General features: G+C 43.8%; 1 protein-coding gene across 1 annotated transcript in view; it reads left to right on the top strand.

Annotated features, from left to right (window-relative positions):
- LOC126094833 (hemocyte protein-glutamine gamma-glutamyltransferase-like) overlaps nucleotides 1–20861 on the top strand; it is a 369792-nt gene extending 348931 nt beyond the window's left edge. Inside the window, exon 14 of the mRNA XM_049909430.1 lies at nucleotides 19955–20861. Within this exon, the coding sequence (XP_049765387.1) occupies nucleotides 19955–20096 (142 nt within the window). The 3' untranslated portion in view covers nucleotides 20097–20861. The remainder of the gene's footprint in view (nucleotides 1–19954) is intronic.
- Nucleotides 20862–26673: the final 5812 nt, after the last annotated feature.

Genomic DNA, 26673 nt, shown 5'->3' with positions numbered 1-26673 from the left:
ACGTTTGCAAGACAACAACCATCTGCACGAACAGTTCGATGACGTTTGCAGCAACATGGACTATCAGCTCGGAGACCGTGGCTGCGGTTACCCTTGACGCTGCATCGCAGACAGGAGCGTATGCAATGGTGTACTCAACGACGAACCTGGGTGCACGAATGACAAAACGTCATTTTTTTCGGGTGAATCCAGGTTATGTTTACAGCATCGTGATGGTCGCATCCGTATTTGGCAACATCAAGGTGAACGCACATTGGAAGCGTGTATTCGTCATCGCCATACTGGCGTATCACCCGGCGTGATGGTATGGGGTGCCATTGGTTACACGTCTCGGTCACGTCTTGTTCGCATTTACGGCACTTTGAACAGTGGACGTTACATTTCAGTTGTGTTGCGGCCCGTGGCTCTACCCTTCATTCGATCCCTGCGAAATCCTATATTTCAGCAGGATAATTCACGACACCACGTTGCATATCCTGTATGGGCCTTTCTGGATACAGAAATGTTCGACTGCTGCCCTGGCCAGCACATTCTCCAGATCTCTCACCAACTGAAAACGTCTGGTCAATGGTGACCGAGCAACTGGCTCGTCACAATACGCCAGTTACTACTCTTTGTTAACTGTGGTATCGTGTTGAAGCTGCAAGCGCAGCTGTACCTGTACACGCCATCCAAGCTCTGTTTGAGTCAATGCCCAGGCGTATGAAGGCCGTTATTACGGCCAGAGGTGGTTGTTCTGGGTACTGATTTCTCAGGATCTATGCACCCAAATTGCGTGAAAATGTAATCACATGTCAGTTTTAGTATAATATATTTGTCCAATGAATACCCGTTTATCATCTGCATTTCTTCTTGGTGTAGCAATTTTAATGGCCAGTAGTGTATATTTTAGAGTCCTCGCTGACATTAATTATACAGATTGTTCGAGGTGAAGCGCCAAGGTGTTCTACCAATAAGTTAAGTCCAGAGAGGTGTTCATTATTCAGGGAGACACATTTTCAACAACTCGGCGGCAGGCATTTTAAGACCAGCCTAAGGGATTTGTTGTGGACAACTCTAACTAATTTCTTGGTGGAACTCGAGACGTATTCGTTATTAATAATATCAAATAACGCGAGTTCCACCAAAAACGCGACTTCCCCACATCTTCAATGGAATAATGTGATCAGTGCAAATTAGTGTTGTAAATTCATTTTGTGTTTAATGATCCGTAGTGCAACAGCATAAGAATTAGTCTTTGCATCTATGTGTACGTACATCTACATGTTTGTAAGAAGTTTTGTTTTAACGGTCAAATGAAAGTGATTTTATATTTTTCTTACTTATTCCGCAAGGTGTTTTACCAATTAGTTAAGTCCAGAGAGGTGTTCATTATTCAGGGACACACATTTTCAACAACTCGGCGGCAGGCATTTTAAGACCAGCCTAAGGGATTTGTTGTAGACAACTCTGACTATTTTCTTGGTGGAACTTGAGACGTATTCGTTATTAATAATATCAAATAACGTGAGTTCCACCTAAAACACGACTTCCCTACATCTTCAATGGAATAATGTGATCAGTGCAAATTAGTGTTCTAAATTCCTTTTGTGTTTAATGATCCGTAGTGCAACAGCATAAGAATTAGCCTTTGCATCTATGTCTACGTACATCTACATGTTTGTAAGAAGTTTTGTTTTAACGGTCAAATGAAAGTGGTTTTATATTTTTCTTACTTATTCCGCAACCATCAGAACCACTTCGCCTAGGATCTTTGAAAGGAACATTAGCATATTTTTTTGTAAACATGTATTGTGCATTCTTGCTTTATCACACGTTCTCCATCCATGTCGACTTTCCCATTATAGATCAATACAACAAAAAGTATATCTAATCTAATGTAAGATCCTAAATAGTCCTTTGAAGTTTATAGCTATCTTTTGCTACATTCTGTATTCAGTGCGGATAATGCCACTTTTCTGTCTGCAGTGTACATCTACATCTACATGACTATCCTGCAATTCACAATGAGGTGCCTGGTAGACGATTCATCGAACCACCTTCAAGTTTTTTTTTGTACCTTCCCACGTGCATTTAAATCTTGGCGTGTGAACACTGATTTTTCGTGTTTTATTGTGATGGTCTTTTCTTCATATGCCATTAGGTGCCAAGAAAATTTTTATACGTTCAGAGGAGACAGTTACTGACTAAAATTTCGTGAAAAGGTCGTATCGCGATGGAAAACGCCTTTCTTATAACGACTGCCACTCCAGTTCGCGTATCATATCCGTGACACTCTCTCCCCTATTACGCGATGACATAAAACGAGCTGCCATTGTTTGAACTTTTCGACTCCACCCTGGTAGGGATCACGCTCCAGACAGCGGTACTCCACAAGAGGTCGGACAAGCAGACTGGGGGCCATCCCTCTAGTGCATTTGTTGCGTCTTCTAACTGTTTTGCCAATAAACTGCACTCTGTGGTCCGCTTTCCGCACAACATTATCTATATGTTTGTTTCAGTTTGCTATTCGTAACTGTAATCCCTAAGTGTTTGGTCGAATTCACAGACTTTTGTGCTTCTGGAGACTTTCTGTGTGACACTCGGTGGTAACTGTTTTAGCGGGACACGGGCAGGACAGAAATGGCAACAGATTATATCGGTGTCCGGTTGTTTGTTGTTGTGGTCTTCAGTCCTGAGACTGGTTTGATGCAGCTCTCCATGCTACTCTATCCTGAGCAAGCTTCTTCATCTCCCAGTACCTACTGCAACCTACATCCTTCTGAATCTGCTTACTGTATTCATCTCTTGGTCTCCCCCTACGATTTTTACCCTCCACGCTGCCCTCCAATACTACATTGGTGATCCCTTGATGCCTTAGAACATGTCCTACCAACCGATCCCTTCTTTTGGTCAAGTTGTGCCACAAACTTCTCTTCTCCCCAATCCTATTCAATACCTCCTCATTAGTTATGTTATCTACCCATGTAATCTTCAGCATTCTTCTGTAGCACCACATTTCTAAAGCTTCTATTCTCTTCTTGTCCAAACTATTTACCGTCCATGTTTGACTTCCATACATGGCTACACTCCATACAAATACTTTCAGAAATGACTTCCTGACACTTAAATCTATACTCGATGTTAACAAATTTCTCTTCTTCAGAAACGCTTTCCTTGCCATTGCCAGTCTACATTTCATGTCCTCTCTACTTCGACCATCATCAGTTATTTTGCTCCCCAAATAGCAAAACTCCTTTACCACTCCAAGTGTCTCATCTCCTAATCTAATTCCCTCAGCATCACCCGACTTAACGCTGCCACATTCCATTATCCTCGTTTTGCTTTTGTTGATGTTCATCTTATATCCTCCTTTTAAGACACTGTCCATTCCGTCCAACTGCTCTTCCAAGTCCTTTGCTGTCTCTGACAGAATTACAGTGTCATCGGCGAACCTCAAAGTTTTTATTTCTTCTCCATGGATTTTAATACCTACTCCGAATTTTTCTTTTGTTTCCTTTACTGCTTGCTCAATATACAGATTGAATAACATCGGGGAGAGGCTACAACCCTGTCTTACTCCTTTCTCAACCACTGCTTCCCTTTCATGTCCCTCGACTCTTATAACTGCCATCTGCTTTCTGTGCAAATTGCAAATAGCCTTTCTCTCCCTGTATTTTACCACTGCCACCTTTAGAATTTTAAAGAGAGTATTCCAGTCAACATTGTCAAAAGCTTTCTCTAAGTCTACAAATGCTAGAAACGTAGGTTTGCCTTTCCTTAATCTTTCTTTTAAGATAAGTCGTAAGGTCAGTATTGCCTCACGTGTTCCAGTATTTCTACGGAATCCAAACTGATCTTCCCCGAGGTCGGCTTCTACTAGTTTTTCCATTCGTCTGTAAAGAATTCGTGTTAGTATTTTGCAGCTGTGGCTTATTAAACTGATTGTTCGGCAATTTTCACATCTGTCAACACCTGCTTTCTTTGGGATTGGAATTATTATATTCTTCTTGAAGTCTGAGGGTATTTCGGCTGTTTCATACATGTTGCTCACCAGATGGTAGAGTTTTGCCAGGACTGGCTCTCCCAAGGCCGTCAGTAGTTCCAATAGAATGTTGTCTACTCCGGGGGCCTTATCCTTTCAGATTGAGCCGGCTAAGCCCTCAACATCGCGTTGTCAGTGAGGACCTCTTCTCCCTGAGAATCTGTTGACAGAACAGTCGACAAGTGTAGTACCAGAACTCACTGCCCGACGGGCAATGTTTCGGCACGGATCTCTGTCGCCATCACTGAGGAACTGAACTGAAATGTCTTACACTCGCCCCCCTCGCGCCTTCGCACACAGAATACTGCGCTGGCTGACGTGGTGGTGGGGTATGCTACGGCGGCCTGGGTGCTCATCTCACTGTGTTTTCTCAATACCTTAATGGCACCGAAGACAGGACATGTTCACAGGCGTTGATGACAATATAACCGCCGTCACTGTACCCCACATGCTCCTTAGTAAGCATCTAGATAACACCTTTTATTTCACTCCCTATATTCGGATGTTCGTGCGAAAATCGTGATGTAGTCGTATTCCATGGCGTGTATTTCGGATAAACAGCGCTGTGTAGCCGCCGAATTGTTCCGTCACAGTAAACGCATATGTCGCTGGCGTTCTTGGCAGGGATCTTAGACTGTGTGCACCATATGACTATTATACGAGGTGTGGTTAGAAAAAAACCGGACTAGTACTGGTGAAACAATAAAACGAATGCAATAAGGCTGAAAGTCGTGTGGCCTGTCACGTGACTCTCGCTCCGCCTACTGCTCGAGTTTCATCTGCCTCCTGCACTCAGTCTGCCCGTGGCGTCTGTTTTAAGTAGTTGACGTTTTGTCCGTGCGTCGGAAAATGTTGAGTGTACCGAAAGAACAGCGTGTTAACATCAAATTTTGTTTCAAACTAGGAAAATCTGCAAGTGAAACGTTTGTAATGTTACAACAAGTGTACGGAGATGATTGTTTATCGCGAACACAAGTGTTTGAGTGGTTTAAACGATTTAAAGATGGCCGCGAAGACACCAGTGATGACACTCGCACTGGCAGACCATTGTCAGCAAAAACTGATGCAAACATTGAAAAAATCGGTAAACTTGTTCGACAAGATCGCTGCTCTGCTCTGATTGTTAAACGGCGAACGGCTTTGCTACCCAGTGTTTGCTGGAGATAAGCCCGATCTTCCCAAATTAAAGGCCAATGTCTGAAGCAATCTGCTATGGCCTCTTCGTTTTCTGATTCTTCTTTTGTTATCGGCGCCGGCCGCGGTGGTCTCGCGCTTCTAGGCGCGCAGTCCAGAACCGTGCGACTGCTACGGTCGCAGGTTCGAATCCTGCCTCGGGCATGGATGTGTGTGATGTCCTTAGGTTAGTTAGGTTTAACTAATTCTAAGTTCTAGGGGACTGATGACCACAGCTGTTAAGTCCCATAGTGCTCAGAGCCATTTTGTTATCTGCACGCCATACAGAAGTCGCGGAATATAGAGGTCGTTGTACGTACATGTACATGATTACACTGTAATTCATAATTAAGTGCCTGGCAGAGGGTTCAGCGAATGACCTTTAGGATAGTTCTCCACCATTCCACTCTTGAACAGCGCGCGGGATAAGAACACTTGACTCTGCCATTCTGGGTTTTTCTCGAATACCGTTTTCAGTCGCACCATAAGCAGTAGTAACCACTGGCGTTCCTTTCATTAGATGTTCAAATGTCCAAATGTGTGTGAATTCCTAAAGGACCAAACTGTTTAGGTCATCAGGCCCTTGACTTACACACTACTTAAACTAAATTATGTTAAGAAAAACACACACACCCATGCCCGAGGGAGGACTCGAATCTACGGCGGGAGAGACCGCGCAATCAGTGACATGGCACCTTTAACCGCGCGGCCACTCCGCGTGGCGGCTCCTTCCACTAGAAAATGAAAGGACGATACGTCTTTGATGGCCAGGAGTCCCCACATTTGCTCCACGTTGGAAAGTTCAGCAGCCGTGTTGAAATACTTTTCAGTTGACCCCAAATTCGGCGGCTTGCGTGTCGATGACAATGAAATGATGATAAGGACAACAGAACACCCAGTCCTGAGCGAAGAAAATCTCCGACCTGGGGGAAATCAAACCCGGACCTGCTGCATGGTAGTCAGTCACGCTGCCCGCTCAGCTAAGGAGGAAGGGCGCGGGCGCGACCTTTTATTAGAACTATGGTGAAAATGCCCGTTGGAAAGTGAGCATTATTTGTTACAGAGGGGCTTGGAGATGTCGAATTGTATCACTGAAACCGGTTTCATTAAATAAAACAATCAGTTGATGGTATAATCATTGCTACCCACGAATTAAACAGCTGCAGTCTCATTATCCAGAATGAGATTTTCACTCTGCAACGGAGGGTGCGCTGATATGAAACTTCCTGGCGGATTAAAACTGTGTGCCGGACCGAGACTCGAACTGCAGAAGTAAAGCTGTGAGGACGGGGCGTGACTCGTGCTTGGGTAGCTCAGTTGGTAGAGCACTTGCCCGCGAAAGGCAAAGGTCCCGAGTTCGAGTCTCGGTGTGGCTCACAGTTTTATTTTATCCATTAGAAGATAGGTGTATGGAAATTGTGAGACTTCCCTTGTCCAAGTAGGTGTAAGACCTGTTTATCAGTGACTGATACCAGGGACTGGTGGGGCAGGTTCGATTCCCGGCTGAGTCGAACATTTTCTCCACTACTGACTAGGTATCGTGTTTTACTATGTTCGTTCCAAAGTTGAAAAAAAAAAAAACAATTAGCGACTGGGTTCTCGTCGAATAGTTTTGCTCATTGGTCACCGAGAAACGGTTGTTGCAGAACACAAACGTTGATTTTGTTTATGTTTCGTATTAGCAACGCTCCTCGCAGAGCCGGGATCGGCGGTGGCGCCCACTGCCGGTGACGTCACGCCAGCAGAAGCAGCCCCCTACCCCCACCCCTCCATTAGCGGCGCGGCAGGTGGGAGGTGTGAGTGCCGGCGGATAAATCGCCGCCTCGCCATTAGCGGCGCGCCGAGAGGCCAGGCCGTCCCGGGCAGTGCTGCGGGCAGACGCAGAACACGAGACGAGGCAGCCGCCGGCGCCGGCAGCGGCAGCGGCAGCGGTCCGCGAGGACATAAAACGGCTGCGGCCGCCGCCGGCGCGGACGCCCCATTTACTGCTCGGCAGGTCTCGCACCGCGCCGCACAGGAACAAAACACCGCCCAACAAATCGACGCGATCCACCACTTACCGTGAACTCGTTCACACCACGACTTTGATACTACAGGGTGTTTCAAAAATGACCGGTATATTTGAAACGGCAATACAAACTAAACGAGCAGCGATAGAAATACACCGTTTGTTGCAATATGCTTGGGACAACAGTACATTTTCAGGCAGACAAACTTTCGAAATTACAGTAGTTACAATTGTCAACAACAGATGACGCTGCGGTCTGGGAAACTCTATAGTACGATATCTTCCACATCACCATGCGTAGCAATAATATGGCGTAGTCTCTGAACGAAATTACCCGAAACCTTTGACAACGTGTCTGGCGGAATGGCTTCACATGCAGATGAGATGTACTGCTACAGCTGTTCAATTGTTTCTGGATTCTGGCGGTACACCTGGTCTTTCACGTGTCCCCACAGAAAGAAGTCACAGGGGTTCATGTCTGGCGAATAGGGAGCCCAATCCACGCCGCCTCCTGTATGTTTCGGATAGCCCAAAGCAATCACACGATCATCGAAATATTCATTCAGGAAATTAAAGACGTCGGCCGTGCGATGTGGCCGGGCACCATCTTGCATAAACCACGAGGTGTTCGCAGTGTCGTCTAAGGCAGTTTGTACCGCCACAAATTCACGAAGAATGTCCAGATAGCGAGATGCAGTAATCGTTTCGGAACTGAACAATGGGCCAATGATTCCTTTGGAAGAAATGGCGGCCCAGACCAGTACTTTTTGAGGCTACAGGGACGATGGGACTGCAACATGGGGCTTTTCGGTTCCCCATATGCGCCAGTTCTGTTTATTGACGAAGCCGTCCAGGTAAAAATAAGCTTCATCAGTAAACCAAATGCTGCCCACATGCATGTCGCCGTCATCAATCCTGTGCACTATATCGTTAGCGAATGTCTCTCGTGCAGCAATGGTAGTGGCGCTGAGGGGTTGCCGCGTTTGAATTTTGTATGGATAGAGGTGTAAACTCTGGCGCATGAGACGATACGTGGACATTGGCGTCATTTGGACCGCAGCTGCAACACGGCGAACGGAAACCCGAGGCTGCTGTCGGATCACCTGCTGCACTAGCTGCGCGTTGCCCTCTGTGGTTGCCGTACTCGGTCGCCCTACCTTTCCAGCACGTTCATCCGTCACGTTCCCAGTCCGTTGAAATTTTTCAAACAGATCCTTTATTGTATCGCTTTTCGGTCCTTTGGTTACATTAAACCTCCGTTGAAAACTTCGTCTTGTTGCAACAACACTGTGTTCTAGGCGGTGGAATTCCAACACCACAAAAATCCTCTGTTCTAAGGAATAAACCATGTTGTCCACAGCACACTTGCACGTTGTGAACAGCACACGCTTACAGCAGAAAGACGACGTACAGAATGGCGCACCAACAGACTGCGTTGTCTTCTATATCTTTCACATCACTTGCAGCGCCATCTGTTGTTGAAAATTGTAACTACTGTAATTTCGAAAGTTTGTCTGCCTGAAAATGTACTGTTGTCCCAAGCATATTGCAACAAACGGTGTATTTCTATCGCTGCTCGTTTAGTTTGTATTGCCGTTTCAAATATACCAGTCATTTTTGAAACACCCTGTATAATGGCGTGTACTGTGACTACTGCACTCCTCTGCTTGTTCCGCCTTGGCCTCTTCCATTCGCGAATCGCTCGCAGCAGGTATCTCAGTCAGTAGCCTCCTATCAGTTCGAATCCTTCTAACTGTGTCTTATGGTCTTCTGGCAAGGTACATATACAAGGAACTGATATGTTGGCTTGGAATATTAACAACTAACTACATCATGATACACAATACGAGTACTTCCCTCTTAGCGCCTCCCAATGGAGTTCGCTGACAACTCCGTCACGCTTTCGTGCTTACGAAAGGAACCTATGAGGAAACGCGCTTTTAGGATCTTCTCTACCTCGCCTATCAATCCAACCCGGAAAGGGGCACAAAATCAGGAGCAATACTCAAGTATTGGTCGAATGAGGATTTTGAAAGCTACCACCTTCACAGGTGTGCTAAACTTATTGAGCATTATTTCAATGAATCTGCCTGGTATCTTTCTTACCATTATTTTCATGTGGCTTTTCCATTTTAAATGCCTCTGTATGCATATTCTCAGATATTTAATAGAAGTGACTGCTTCCAATGACTCTTTGGAAATCATACAAACAACGGAGATTTCCATCTACTATGCGCATCCTGTTTGTTTGCGGAGAGAGAACTCACAATCCTTGTATCAAACGTAGATCCTCTCCAGGTCTTCAGGAATTTTGTTACGATTTTCTAGCGTTATGACTTCTATGTAAATAACTCCATCACTCCAGCACAACCAAATTCGAACACTATTTATTGATAAAAATAATCATTCCATACCAGCAAAGATAAAGGAGTATAAGAGATAGAATACTAAACCTTATTCTCTGTTTGAGATTTTCCCGGCGTAATAACTGCTTCATTGGTTCACAGGCGTCACGTCAGATAATGTAGAAGCTGCAGACTATTTCAACGAAACAGCTACTCATCGTCTTCAGCTGCTTACTGACATGTGGCTGGATTTTTTCCCTTTTTTGTAATTTCATCCCCCTACCCCACATAGGCTGGCAGCGGCACATTGACGCCCTTCTTCAGCCGAGCGAAACATACAAATGTAAAACAGAGAGATTTTAAAAATGACAAGGGGATAAAATAGGAATTAAATACACAAAACAAGAAGAATGTAAATGGGAGACATAGTCACAAGTTGAAACCACAGAGAGCATAAATGAAAACCACACTGGACGAAGACGTTGAAGAAACATTGGCGGCACTTATAACATAATGAAAACGTAGGGTAGGGTACACATGGCACGAAATTTTTTTAAAAAACACTGTACTTGCAGCAGAACACAAATGGAAATCACGAAGAAATTCACAAGCTAAAACGGGAAGGACTTGCTAAGGGAGGGGAGACCGGAGGGAGGGAGAAAAGGAGGGAGATGAGGGGGAGGGTGATGGAGGAGGGGGAGAGGCCGGATGGGGCAACAGGAGAGGACAATCTGGGAGCACTCAGAGACGGGGGATGGGGGAGGGGGAGAGAGAACCGGCAAGGAGCCCAAAGACAGGGAAATGGGGGGGAAGGAGCAGGAGAAAGAGGGAGAGCCGTAGGAGGCAGGATTCAACGAAGTGATGAGAAGGAGAGGGAGCCCTAGGAGGAGGGGAGAGGAGGCTTGGGGTCAGATCTGGAAGGAAGGATAAATGTCGAGACGAAATTCATCATCCGGGACGGGGAGACGGTGAAAGTTTCATTGGGATAAGACGTGGAGAGTGTGGAGATGCAGGGTGGGTGGGTGGAACGCAGCGGTATATGCGCGGCAACGTACGGGGTTTGGAGGGGAGAGGAGACAGCAGGGGGTGAGGGGATCAACGTGTTGCTGTAGTGGCCCGCCAATATATTCACTGACTCGCCAGTAAAAAGCACGCGCCTTGGAGGTACTAAGGCATCATCGGCCACACAAGAATGAATCCGAGTCAACACAGATGGAGAATGAGCGTCCGCAAACTTAAACGGGACGCCAACAGTTTGTTCACCAGCGCGTCGCGCATGAGGAGTCCGTGGACCGTTTCTCATACAGGGGGCACTGAATGTCGCCGTGCTCTATGATTCGCGTAAGATGACGTTACACGCCCATCCCTTGCCGCCTGTGCATTTCCAGGGAGACAGCGTATATGCTGGCGAGTCACTGCAGCAACGGGTCAGACAGCACCTGAAGATGACGAGCAGCTGTTCCGTTAAAATATTGTGCAGCTTCCACATTATCCGACGCGACACCCCGAACCAATGAAGCAACCTTATTCTCCTACAGCATATTTTCACTTCAGTGCAAATGCAGTATGTTTCCTAAATAAAACGAGGGAAGTGCGACAAAATTTCTTCAGCAACAACAAGAGAGTTACCAGGAGAGAAGGTAGTCCCGTACTGACTCACATGCCTGGCGGCTTCTCCCTCCATAATTCCTATGTAGTGTTAGCGGCGCGTGTGCTGTATTGCCACTTCTACTGTACCCATTAATCTGCACCGAGATACTGCATTTATGGATAAAGATGGAAATTAAACGTCACGCTTCCTGCTGCTTGTAGTGCGAGTAGTCAATAGTATCCAAGAAACTACAGTGATAGTCGTAACAGAGTTATGAACCATCGCTATACGGCTACTAGCAGTTGAGACGTCCTTCACGAAATTAATGTATGCGATAAACTAGAGCAATTTCATGGATGCCACCGTTACTGTCATTGTATGTTGTGCAAACGACAGCCCTAACTCGTCTCGAAGTTAGAACCTGTTTAATCGTCATTACCCCTCGCGATACGAGCACATTGTGGCTCTGCAAAGTAGCCTTTTCCCCACTGCTTCTCTCGCCTTCGATACATATAATGCACACACCTCGTCCTCCACCCTCTCTGTGTCCAGCTCTTTGTTCTCCTTATCCTCCCACCTCTATCTGTCCATCTCCCCCTCCTTCCCTCTCTCTCTGTCTCTCCAACTTCTCCTCCCCAGTATTTCTGTTTCCACCTCCTCCTCCCCTTTCTGTTTGTCCATATCCTCCACCCCTCTCTCTCTGCCCATATCTTCCTACCCATCCCTCTATATATTTCTCCTTGGCCTCTCTCTCTCTCTCTCTCTCTTTCACCATCTCCTCCTGCTCCTCTTTCTTTCTCCATCCCCTTCTGCCCCTTATATCTGTTCATCCCCTCCATCATCCATCTAAATTCCTCCCCCCAGCCATGACCATCCACATTTGTAGCCCCTGCAAACTGGTTGCTAAAGCAAACTGGTACCACCTCCACAACACACCTGTCTTGCAGGGCATGATACACTACACAGACTTGAATACAGTTTCTGAAAATGACATAGATTGCTGTGCAAAGCACATTAATGAAGTACACTGATACTACTATAATACACCTCTTGTTCATGGCAATATTCATTCACATTCGGAATTGGAAACCTGTTTCTTCCCTCTGACATGTAGGCTACCCTGCAGAGCAGATCGATAAGGTGGGCCAATACCATTCCCACACAACACAACTATTGTGAAGGGCAGCCTATACAGCAGGGACTCAAGAGAAAACACATTGTTGCCTGTCTCTCCTCTCCTGGTGGAGCTAGCAGGTTATAGAGCCCACTGTGCTGCTTGTGTGCCATATTTTAGTTTAGGAAGAAATTCATACACACACACACACACACACACACACACACACACACACACACATATATATATATATATATATATATATATATATATATATGTGTGTGTGTGTGTGTGTGTGTGTGTGTATATGTATGTGTGTGTGTGTGTGTGTGTGTGTGTGTGTGTGTGTGTGTGTGAATTTCTTCCTAAACTAAAATATGGCACACAAGCATATATATATAGGGTGAGTCACCTAACGTTACTGCTGGATATATTTCGTAAACCACATCAAATACTGGCGAACCGATTCCACAGACCGAACGTGAGGAGTGGGGCTAGTGTAATTGTTTAATACAAACCATACAAAAATGGAACCACGTTAGTTTTGTTAGCACATCTGAACATATAAACAAATACGTAATCAGTGCCGTTTGTTGCATTGTAAAATGTTAATTACATCCGGAGATACTGTAACCTAAAGTTGACGCTTGAAACCTCCGACGTTCAGTTGCGTGTTGTAACAAACACAGGCCACGGTCGGCGAGCAGCATCTGCAGGGACATGTTTACGATGACGATCGTGTTTACGAGTGTGGCTGTAGTGCACTGTTGTGGTTTGGTCTGGCTGTCGCAGTGTCCGCATGTAGCGCTTGCTGCTATTGTTATTCTGCATTTGTCTCCGCGCGCAGACCAACTGTGTTACCAGACGTCTGTGATAGTGTAGTGTTGTAGGAAATGTGACCATGGTGTATTCGAACTCTGAAAAGGCGGAGTTGATACTCATCTATGGCGTGTGTCGACGAAATGCAGCTGAAGCCTGCAGGGTGTATGCAGAACGGTACGTGGACAGAGAGTATCCAACGTGCCGCACATTGCAAAACATCTACCGCCAACTGTATGCGACAGGTATGGTCGTAGCACGCAAACGGGTCCGTAACAGGCCCGTCACAGGAGAAGCGGATGCAGTTGGTGTGTTAGCTGCTGTTGCCTTGAACCCACACATGAGTACACGGGACATTGCGAGAGCCGGTGGACTGAGTCAAAGTAGTGTCATGCGCATACTGCATCGTCACCGCTTTCACCCGTTTCATGTGTCGCTAAATTACATGGTGATGACTTTAATCATCGAGTGCAATTCTGTCAATGGGCATTAACAGAGAATGGGTTTCACAAACCACGGGGTAGTGAATCTACGGAACATGCATTACTGGTCCGTGGACAATCCTCGCTGGCTCAGACAGGTAGAGCGGCAGCAACCGTGGACTGTAAATGTATGGTGCGGAATCATTGGCGACCACCTCATTGGTCCTCACTTCATTTCAGGGGCCCAAACAGCTGCAACATACATCGCGTTTCTACCGAATGATCTGCCAACGTTGCTCGAAAATGTCCCACTGGAAACGCGTCGACGTATGTGGTATCAGCATGATGCACATTGCGCAATTAACACTAGGCTGACCCTTGACAGGATGTTCGACGGGCGTTTCATAGGACGTGGAGGACGCATAAATTGGCCAGCCCGTTCTCCTGATCGTACACCTGTGGACTTCTTTCTGTGGGGTACGTTAAAGGAGAATGTGTACCGTGATGTGCCTACAACCCCAGAGGATATGAAACAACGTATTGTGGCAGCCCGCGGCGACATTACACCAGATGTACTGCTGCGTGTACGACATTCATTACGCCAGAGATTGCAATTGTGTGCAGCAAATGATGGCCACCACATTGAACATCTATTGGCCTGACATGTCGGGACACACTCTATTCCACTCCGTAATTGAAAACGGAAACCACGTGTGTACGTGTACCTCACCCCTCATGGTAATGTACATGTGCGTCAGTGAAAAAGATCAATAAAAAGGTGTTAGCATGTGGACGTAACGTGCTGTTCCAGTCTCTTCTGTACCTAAGGTCCATCACCGTTCCCTTTGGATTCCTATGTAATTCGGTGCTCACCGATACACACGATCGAACACCGGAGGAGTGCTACTCAAGCGTCAACTTTAGGTTACAATATCTCCGGATGTAATTAACATTTTACAATGCAACAAACGGCACTGATTACGTATTTGTTTATATGTTTAGATGTGCTAACAAAACTAACGGGGTTCCATTTAAAAAAAACGTAGGTTTGTGTTAAAAAAACATACTTCCGTGCATTTTTTATGGTTTGTATTAACCAGTTATACTAGCCCCTCTCCTCACGTTCGGTCTGTGGAGTCGATTCGTCAGTATTTGATGTGGTTTACGAAATATATCCAGCGGTAATGTTAGGTGACTCACCCTGCATATATATATATATATATATATATATATATATATATATATATATATATTCACACAGATTTCTATAAGGTGGTACTATTCATTCTGTCTCCCTCTGCCTGTAGCCCCTCTTTCTCTCTCTCCCTCTCACACACACACACACACACATACATACACACACACACACACACACACACACACACGAGAGAGAGGGGGGGGGGGGGGCGCTACAGGCAGTGAGAGACAGAATGAATAGTATCACCTTATACAAATATGAGTGAATTTATATACACAAATCTATATATTTTCTGGAATGGCAACAAAGCATGTTCCTATCTATCCCTGCCACAGCAGTCACTTTTTTGTGTGCATGAAAACAGTGTCTAGAAAGCATTGACATTGTTTACAGCACTGTTTCACATCTTCCTTGAACATGCATCTCTTTGTCGTCATCGCTGAGGTGGAACCAGATGCTGTGACAATGTGGAACTGCAGTTTCTGCCTCATACGACGCTGTGATATTGATTGCACAAGCACAATATATAATGCAACATACCCATTCAAATACTTCGAAACACTAAATGCACTCGATAGCACACCGTTATACACATTCACACATCTGTAGTGAAGTCATATGGGATGGAAGGGACTTTGTAAATGCAGTAGCCTGGCAAATTTATCTTTTTTTATGCTGGGCACTGGTGTTAGTGACATTGTCTATTACCGTTCACTATTCATAATTTCGTTATCGTTCATGTAGTGATTGGTTAGACTCTGTCTAATTCGATTATATGTATCGCAGTTGAAGATAATGTGGTCAGGTATGACCATACCTGCATATGTCATGTTAGGTGATCTACCTTGCCCTGAATGGGGTTTATATTGCCAACGGACTGGCGTTCATGAGTACATGGTAGAAGTTAGTGGACCATTTGGCACCTTTCTCTCAGTCGTTCCACCATGTACTCATTTTCCAGTCAGGAAGCTCGGATTTGGTTGTTATCCTTTGGCTTCATATTTATTGGACTTTTGTAACATCCTCTTTATGTAGCCAACAGCAGATTACGTGACACATTGTCTAGTGTGTATATCCCAAGGCCAAGGCCGCTTGAGTCTCACCTCTGCCAGCGTGAGCTGCAGGACTTGCCTGACTGGTCGCTAGTGGCGCCACTGGATGCCGTGGCATTCCTGGCGCGCTGCAGTGCTCCTCTGCTGCTTTACTTGCGTCTTGTTCCAAACTCACCGGCTTCTTATTGACAACGATGGCTTCTGCAGCGTCTGTTCAACAACTCGATTATCTGAGCTATGTCCTGATTTTTGGCTTTATATAGTACTCTTTTCCTCCAACAAATTAATACCTAGTGTGTTTTACCTTCTTAGAAAAAATGTTTATGCCAAATCTTTGTGTAAATATGTCGTTAAAGTCTTGTTTTTTATTCACTCTAAAACGTAATACGCTCCATGCTAGCTTGCAAGACTGTGAGGTGAGACATATGGATCAAGTCGTCGTGGCAGGTTAATGACTGTAGACTGCTACACAGCCTTGGTATCTCATTGACTGGAGTAGAATTGTCTTTAGTTGTGAGGCACACTTCAGACTGAGCCCCAGCGAACAGGTCAGACGCGATGGAGACGCCCTGGACAGCAGTGGGATAACAACCAGACTGTCGCCTGCCATGCGCCTGATGACCAGGAGTGATGGTCTGGGGTCCCATTTCATTTCATAGCAGGACCCCTCTGCTGGTCATCCACGGCACCCTTACAGCACATTGATATGTCGACCATATTCTACTCCCCATTTCGCAGCCCTTCATAGCCAACCTGGTTTTACGTTTCAGTAATATAATGCCCTCCTGCACACCGAGAAATTTTCTATAGTTTGTCTTCGTACTTTCCAAACCCTACTTCGGCCAACAACGTCGTCGGATGTCTCCCAATTGAGAACTTTTGGAGCATTATGAGAAGGACCCTCGAACCATCTCGGGATTCTGACGATCTAACGTGCCAACTGGACTGAATTTGGCACAGTATCCCTCAGGAGGACGTGCAACGCCTCTATCAGTCATTGCCAAGCCAAATGGCTCTTGCATAAGGGTCAGAGGTGGGCCAACGTGTTATTGACTTGTTCGGTTCGTGAAGCTCTTTCTCTTCGATAAGTCACCCAATCTTTCTCAAAATTGTATTCATTTGTTTGTCTATACATATACATCACATGTGCCAATTTCCGCCCCATATGCGTAATTCCTTCTTGGTGCGAAGTTTTTGGCTTAGAGTGTATATCTCTCTTCAGACCAATAATTCAGTTCATGGAATCAGTACTAGAAATAAAAATCTTCACAAAGTTTTAAAGTCAGTCACTTTGGTCCAAATAGGTGGTCGCCATTCAGATATACACATTTTCAAAAACTTGCCAGTAGAAATAAAAAGTCTTACCACAAATGAAGTTCAGTTTAAGAGTAAACTAAAGCATTCATTGGTAGCCAACTCCTTCTACTCCACTGATGAGTTTCTTAGTAGAAGCAACTGATGTGTATATATTACTTGTAATATCAAATAACGTTGAGTATGGGTTCAACCTGACTTGCATAAATGCACTGCAGCAATGCGAACATTGTAAATATCTGTTATAAAATGATTATTCTATTTGGTGACGCATTGATGAAATAGCCTAAGAATTGTATACACTTTAGTGTACTGAACACGCACCTGTTTCGTGCAAGTTAACTGCCTTTTGAATTGAAATATATTGAAAAAAAATTTACTTATTTTACATCCGTGAGGGCCATTTTACTTGGGATCTGTGAAAGATGCATTATCATACTTGTTTCTCATTGTAAATTTTTTATGTGCGTTCATGTTTTCCTTACATGTTCTTACATGTTCTACATTTGGAGGATTTCCTCACTATGGAACTACTGGAATGAAGAAAACATCCAATCTAAGTCATGCTCATCTCTCCACTTTTGAGTGTTGGTTGCAAAAACTTCCAGATTGTCCATCTTTGTACCATTTAAACAATGTTGCGCAATACATAGTAAACAGAATTACGAAAAAGTTTGCAACCCATGATACATCATCTGTGCTTTCTGTCGATTTCTCATACTTTGACAACTGGTGTACCAAACACATCATCAGCAGTGGCCTGGGACAGATGTGCGAGAATATACTCTGGCATTACCCACTTCGGACTGGGGAGTCAATCGGTAGCGTCTGCTTACAGATCTATGCAAATAATGAAATGAAAACCATGCGGGAAACGGCAGAGCATCGGCTGACTACCAGAGCTCGAGTTTGGTACTGCACCTGATTTTTGCAGTCTGTAATACATGATGGATGGATTTATACTGAAATGTCGCCTTATGACGAAACTTCGCTGCTTTTATAGAGTCATATGAACCTGCAAATTAATCGACATTGGAATTCTGAAAATTCTGATACCTAAAAGAACGGCTTCTGCATGGTGTGAAAGCAGGAGTGTGGTTTGCACTTAGTGTGAAACGAATTATTAGACTTTTCTTTTTCCACCAAGGGATAGCTTCCGCTATATATGTGAACTACATACTACAACTTTATTTCACATACACTACTGCCCATTAAAATTGCTACACCAAGAAGAAATGCAGATGATAAACGGGTATTCATTGGACAAATATATTATACTAAAACTGAGATGTGATTACATTTTCACGCAATTTGGGTGCATAGATCCTGAGCAATCAGTACCCAGAACAACCACCTCTGGCCGCAATAACGGCCTTGATATGCCTGGGCATTGAGTCAAAGAGAGCTTCGATGGCGTGCACAGGTACAGCTGCCCATGCAGCTTCAACACGATACCACGGTTCATCAAGAGTAGTGACTGACGTATTGTGACGAGCCAGTTACTCGGCCACCATTAACCAGACGTTTTCAGTTGGAAAGAGATCTGGAGAATGTGCTGGCCAGGGCAGCCGTAGAACATTTTCTGTATCGAAAAAGGCCCGTACAGGACCTGCAATATGCGGTCGTGCATTATCCTGCTGAAATGTAGGGTTTCGTAGGGATCGAATGAACGGTAGAGCCACGGGTCGTAACACTTCTGAAATGTAGCGTCCACTGTTCAAAGTCCCGTCAATGCGAACAAGACGTGACCGAGACGTGTAACCAATGGCAGCCCATACCATCACGCCGGGTGATACGCCAGTACGGCGATGACGAATACACACTTCCAATGTGCGTTCATCGCAATGTCGCCAAACACGGAAGCGACCATCATGATGCTGTAAACAGAACCTGGATTAATCCGAGAAAATGACATTTTGCCATTCGTGCACCCAGGATCGTCGCTGAGCAGCATCGCAGGCGCTCCTGTCTGTGATGCAGCGTCAAGGGTAACCGCAGCCATGGTCTCCGAGCTGCTGCAAACGTCGTCGAACTGTTCGTGCAGATGGTTGTTGTCTTGCAAACGCCCCCATCTGTTGACTCAGGGATCGAGACGTGGCTGCACGATCCGTTACAGCCATGCCGATAAGATGCCTGTCATCGCGACTGCTAGTGATACGAGCCCGTTGGGATCCAGAATGGCCTTCCGTATTACCCTCCTGAACCCACCGATTCCATATTCTGCTAACAGTCATTGGACCTCGACCAACGCGAGCAGCAATGTCGTGATGCGATAAATCGCAATCGCGATAGGCTACAATCCGACCTTTATCAAAGTTGGACACGTGAAGGTACGCATTTCTCCTCCTTACACGAGGCATCACAACAACGTTTCACCAGGCAACGCCGTCAACTGCTGTTTGTGTATGAGAAATCGGTTGGAAACTTTCCTCATGTCAGTACGTTGTAGGTGTCGCCACCGGCGCCAACCTTGTGTGAATGCTCTGAAAAGCTAATCATTTGCATATCACAGCATCTTCTTCCTGTCGGTTAAATTTCTCGTCTTTAGCACGTCATCTTCGTGGTGTAGCAATTTTAATCACCAGTAGTGTATTTAGTATCTAAAAAACAGACCTTCGCCTAGTCCATACGGTACACTGAGTCTGTGACATTATTACGACGTGCTTTAGATGCCAGGAAGTACCTAGTTGGGCTATAGCTGTTGCGCCACCTTCCGAAATCTGAGAGACAGCCCACAGCGTACGCGGCGGTCGGAGTCTGCTTCCAGCACTCCCAAACTCGTCCCCGCGTAATGCCAGACACACAGCTTTGTTTCGACACTGGGATTTGAGGGCATGCATTGTATTATTTCGGCACTGTGACAGCTGTTGCATTCTTGTTGTTGTGTCCGGCAGGGACGTGGAGCCCGAGGAGGAGGTGACGTTCCAACAACGCTTCACCCCGGCCAAGGCGGGCGAGCACAAGCTGGTGGGCACCTTCTCCTCCAAAGAGCTCGTCGACATCACCGGCTCCGTCGCCTTCGACGTCTTTGACTGACGAGAGTGAACCACGCTGCTGATACGCTCAACACATTCTTTCCAACACAAACAATCACTTTGCTTTTATTTATAAAAAATGAAGACCTCATGATTTAGTATAAATATTCTCACGTAAAGCTATGTCAAGTCAGTCACAATGTTCGTGGATTATTAATTTAGTAACATTGATCTGTATAACGACTTGTTTCGAATCGCTGCTGGCCATCATCAGCTATCAATCATTACTAGACGCGTAAATACTACCTTCTAAAACTGCAATTAACCATCGACAACCTGAATTACTGGTAGAGGATGAGCACAGTGTTTCGAAACACGTGGCAAAAAAAAATTAATGTTGCTAGATTAATAACCCATTAACATAGAGACCGATCCCGATATATGCTTGTTACTTTCAATACAACACAGTCGCATATAATCGGTACTACCAACGTGGCACATTAACTAAAAGTAATGCACAGATACACGTGTAACAAGTGCACGATGATGACTCATATGTACTCCGATGACAATCAGTCAAGTAGTTTAGTTTTAGTTTTGCTTCATCATTTCCACATAATGACTAGGATGGCGTTTGTTTTTAATTTTATGTGTAATATCTACATATACATATGTGTTAACGTTTCTAGCTTCAATTGACTGGTAATATTGCTGCACTTGTAATGCCTAGGAAATTCTAGTAGTATACCTAGTGAAATATTGTTTATATTCTTATGTATCACAAGAATGTAGTAACTGAAATCAATAAAGTAGATGAAGATGTAAATTGTTTTCGAATGTTCTTAAATCCGTTGCGTATCAATTCTTTCCATCCGATACAACTTCTTTCTGTGCAGTAAAAACAGTAATGCTTTGGACAGAGACCTGTGATTTACATACGGCAGGCCGTTGTGTACGTTCAAACAATAACTCAGTCTGGCTTGTTGATAAAATGAAAAATTTATTACGCGTTATTTTCTGCATACAATCACATTAACGCTGAATGCATTAGCGTAACAAAGCAGCACACATAAATACCAACGTAATAAAAAGACGCATTTCAATTAATTTTATCTGAATAATGACAGAAGCGATCGTAACTGACAATGTCTCACTTCAATTGATGAAGTCATATCTGAAAGGGCCTTTCTACAAATTTTGATAAAATGAGTTAAGAATGGTACCAGATTCTATACACACGGATACATCTTTTCGCGCGAAAAGGACCTTATTCCACACATTGTGAATGTGTTTTTGTCGCTTAGTTTCAAAGATATCATTTTTGCAACGATTTTTCTCATGGAATAATGCCCTTTCAATATTGATCAACTTTGCATGGAACAGATCAATGTCTAATGCAAAATGTGTTACGTCTGGCTTTTCGTTGTTCAACTGTTGTTATTTCTGAACATTTCTTGTGCGATATAAGCTGACGTCGAGTGTTGAGTTGGAACGTAGACAAAGTACCAAGAAGATAAAGGTAGAAAGAAGGAAAACCATTATGTTGGAAACTATGAACAGAATGCTACAAAACGGCAAAAGAGTGAAACATTATGAGTACACTACCTGTTTCAACCACGTTCCTTCATGTATTTTTATCGTAGTAAGCTACAGACTGGTGTCGCGGCTTCTGAACACATCGGAGGAGTACAGAAGCATAGCTTCGACGTTTTATTTCTATCAGTGTATGTTGTTTTTAATTTTGCAAAGTCTTATATTGGATTAGTGACTATTAAGGGGAAAAATGGAATACATTCAACATTTACTTGATTAAATTCGGGTAGACTGTCGGTACTTCTATAATGATTCTTTGAAATAGCTTGTATACAGGGTGGTCCATTGATCGTGACCGGGCCAAATATCTCACGAAATAAGCGTCAAACGAAAGAACTACAAAGAACGAAACGTGTCTAGCTTGAAGGGGGAAACCTGATGGCGCTATGGTTGGCCCGCTAGATGGCGCTGCCATAGGTCAAAAACTAACCAACTGCTTTATTTAAATAGGAACCCCCCCCCCATTTTTTATTACATATTCGTGTAGTACGGACAGAAATATGAATGTTTTAGTTGGACCACTTTTTTCGCTTTGTAATAGATGGCGCTGTAAGAGTCACAAACATATGGCTCACTATTTTAGACTAACTGTTGGTAACAGGTAGGTTTTTTAAAATTAAAATACAGAAGGTAGGTAAGTTTTAACATTTTATTTCGGTTGTTACAATGTGATACATGTACCTTTGTGACTTATAATTTCTGAGAACGCGTGCTGTTATAGCGTTATTACCTGTAAATACTACATTAATGCAATATATGCTCAAAATGATGCCCGTCAACCTCAATGCATTTGGCAATACGTGTAACGACATTCCTCTCAACAGCGAGTAGATCGCCTTCCGTAATGCTCGCACCTGCATTGACAATGCGCTGACGCATTTTGTCAGGCGTTGTCGGTGGATCACGATAGCAAATATCCTTCCCCACAGAAAGAAATTCAGGGACGTCAGATCCGGTGAATGTGCGGGCCATGGTATGGTGCTTCGACGACCAATACACCTGTCATGAAATATGCTATTCAATACTGCTTCAACCGCACGCGAGCTATGTGCCGGACATCCATCATGTTGGAAGTACATCGCCATTCTGCCATGCAGTGAAACATCTTGTAGTGACATCGGTAGAACATTACGTAGGAAATCAACATACATTGTACCATTTAGATTGCCATCGATAAAATGGGGGCCAATTATCCTTCCTCCCATAATGCCGCACCGTATATTAACACGCCTAGGTCGCTGATGTTCCACTTGTCGCAGCCATCGTGGATATTCCGTTGCCAAATAGTACATATTATGCCGGTTTACATTACCGCTGTTGGTGAATGACGCTTCGTCGCTAAATAGAACGCGTGCAAACACTCTGTCATCGTCCCGTAATTTCTCTTGTGCCCAGTGGCAGAATTGTATACGACGTTCAAAGAAATATGGTACGGGTGCAATCGATGCTGATGTAGCATTCTCAGCACCGAAGTTTTTGAGATTCCAGATTCTCGCGCAGTTTGTCTGCTACTGATGTGCGGATTAGCCGCGACAGCAGTTAAAACACCTAATTGGGCATCATCATTTGTTGCACGTCGTGGTTGACGTTTCACATGTGGCTGAACACCTCCTGTTTCCTTAAATAACGCAACTATCCGGCGAATGGGCCGGACACTTGGATGATGTCGTCCAGGATACCTAGCAGCATACATAGCACACGCCCGTTGGGCATTTTGATCACAATAGCCATACATCACACGATATCGACCTTTTCCGCAATTAGTAAACGGTCCATTTTAACACGGGTAATGTATCACGAAGCTAATACCGTCCGCACTGGCGGAATGTTACGTGATACCACGTACTTATATATTTGTGACTATTACAGCATGGGGGTTCCTGTTTTAAAAAACGCAGTTGATATCCGTTTGACCTATGGCAGCTCCATCCAGCGAGCCAACCATAGCACCATCTGGTTTCCCCCTTCAAGCTAGACGAGTTTCGTTCTTTACAGTTTTTTTCGTTTGATGCTTATTTCGTGAGATATTTGGCCCGGTCACGATCAATGGACCACCCTGTATAACATTGTAGCTGATGATGATGATGATTATTATTATTAATGAAACCGTTTTTACCTAAGTTGATTAGTGTTATAATAATGTGAAACTGTATGGGTAAACAAAGAAACACTTAAAACACTAGTAAAACATAGCATGACCACGCATATTAATTACATCCTTAAGAAAAGTACCTTATTCCAAGATATTGGACTTGCTTTCTTTTTAAAGATATTGCAAAACAGAGCAGCTGCAGCAATGGCAAAATATCTACTTCATTGTGCTCTTTAAACAGTCGAAAGCCCATCCTAATATATTCCATACACTCACCTACAGAATACTTTTCTTCGTCCCTGAAAATTTTACATTTTTGAGTAAGGCCCTTTTAAAAATAACTGCATCGATTGTCGTAAATTCATATGGCGCAGATGCCTTTCCAGTACTTTCCACACACTTGTGAACAATACGAGAAAACTGTATGATATTACCACATTTATCTATTTCATCTACACCTTGTCTTCACAAAGGATAATTATAACATAAATAAATACGCAAATTAACTACTACAAAAATATCTGAAATCGGCACCTCTTCAACAAATGGACTATCTTTGAATAAACGACGCAGTACTGTGGTAGTAATAATGATTCTTCATTTGGAAACTTTTTTCTCTCCTCTTCGTTCGACGCATTTCTGCTGTTTTCCCGTGCTGTTCTCGAGTGTTCAGGCTGAATACCGAGCATTTCTCTGTAGTTCCACTGTTGAGGAGTTTGTGTTTTGTAGTCCTCTTTTGTCTAGTTTATCCGCTGAATTATCTGAAGAAATTTTAACCGAACTGGAGCTCATTCGCTATTTGACGTCTACGGAGTAGCCACATGTTAAAGCCTTGAACAAAGAAAGTAGAGACAACTTTTTATGTCTGGGACGCCGAAAATTGAGTGGTGCAATCGACCATTTCAACGTCGCGTGGTACAAGGTACCCAATTTGGACCCAAGTAGTACATGAAAGTAAATGAGAGACTCGAGCTAACTGGCCGTTATCTTAGTATCCACGCGTATGTGAAGCATTCAGACTCAGCCTAGCAAAACGTGTCATTTTCTCTATGGTGAAGAGTGTCGTAGTGTTGCACGGTAAACTGAAATTGGAACGCAGAGCGAGATAGTTCATTTTTCCGAATTTCACAAGGCGAAAATAGTTGTGCATTCGTTGTGCATTAATAACTGAATCACATCTATGTATCTGTTATGCTGGCAGCAAGAAAGGTATGTACCTTGATGCTAGCAAAACAGATACATAGATGTGACATAGTTACTGTAAACTGTCAAACAGCGTTTAAAATAATCACATACATAATTTCTGGACATACCATGGCATTGGCCTTCTATGAAGAAGATATTGACTTTCTGCTTAATTACGCTACTGAAGATGACAAATTAATATTTGGAAAGCGGTACAGCATAATAAAATTTGCAACTGATGACTGAAATTTATTCGGTACAATAATACTACAGTTGCTGAAAATTACAGCCAAGAATAAAATAATTTGGTAATTATAAGAAAACTTTTCCTGTTGTCTTGAATCACAATAATTTAAAATGTTGGCCTCAATATCTATTTGATTCTTTCGTTACTGTAAATCTTCCATGTCATGAAGGTTCTGTATCAGAAACTGTATCCACTTGTTTTGTTGCCTTTAAGGGACAATATGTCCATTAAAATAATCCAGCTTATGTTTAATATATTTTTTGTACAGTGTCAGTTAAAAAGAGTCATACTCAATAACCGGTTTTGATCACATTTAACGATCATCTTAAGAACTGATTAGTTACGAGCTGTGAGAAGAATTTTTAAGAGGAATGTAGTGATGAGTTGTAAGAGTGAATGAACAGCAGTATAGCACTTTTGCGATAGCATTTCATGGTTTCAAGCATTTTAAAAAACCTAATTTGCAAACCCTTTGCATAACGACCATATTCTACTTGTTTGCCAGATGTCAAATTAATCTTTGAAGAGTATATTTCATAATTCCATTACTGAAGTACTTATTCGGAAGTATAACGTGATCACACAATCAAATAATGTCGCTAAAACAAAGTAAGTACTTATTGTCGTTATCATTTAGGCCTATAAGACATTTATTGTCTCAGTTGATGTTGTACTACTGACATACTGTTGTGAAGTTTCCCGATGTATGGCACATCTGTTAAACTGTATGTGACTGCAGTAGCTGTCTTCAATAATCCTGCTTCAATTAGATTCTCAACTGTTTTCGGATATAATTGGAATAAACTAGTAGTCACTGTCTGGAGAGTTAAAGGATGCAGACGGCTTTTGTGGGTGTTATTATAACAACGGAAAACTGATGTGACTTTGCGTAAATTTTGAAAATAATGTTGCTAAAAATAAAACTGTTTTGTAAACACTTTACCAGTCTTGGCATAATAAATAACATAAATTAAGTAAAAGAAAAAATTAACCACAGAAAGAAAAAATCTCTCCAAAGACGGAAGGAGTTATTATAATTGGCATTCCTAAAGTAAGCACTTACTCCGACAACAAAACATGTTTCAAGTACGGAGGAAACGAGTATTTTCAGAAAGAGTATATGACGCTATGCAAATTTCGTCTGGTGCAGGTAAGCTGAATCGACTTCATGCCATCAAATACCGCAGGTTATTCCAGTCAGTTGATTCGTGCTTCCTGGCAGGAGATGTTCCAGAGGTGAGTATATGATCCACAATCATGGTCCCGAAAGACTAACCCACCGCCGCATTGTTGACTATGGGGCTGTTGGCGGTCCCTGCCGTAATGCTCCACAGCCCTGTTCTCAGCACCGACGGCAGCATCTGACATCTGCACATCGTATCAGCCCAGTGTTTGACTGACCCACCTTCTGGACAGGTGGGTCCGTATGTCCGAGATATCCACTGATACGTGACTACCTCCACGCACTCCTACAACGATCGTCAGGCGTCAGACAACTCTGGCACTCGTCGGTGACGAGGA

The sequence above is a fragment of the Schistocerca cancellata genome, chromosome 8 (assembly GCF_023864275.1).
Source record: "Schistocerca cancellata isolate TAMUIC-IGC-003103 chromosome 8, iqSchCanc2.1, whole genome shotgun sequence".
Taxonomy (NCBI): Eukaryota; Metazoa; Arthropoda; class Insecta; order Orthoptera; family Acrididae; genus Schistocerca; species Schistocerca cancellata.
The sequence above is the reverse complement of the archived record's forward strand: the minus strand, read 5'-3'. Positions and strand labels throughout refer to the sequence as shown.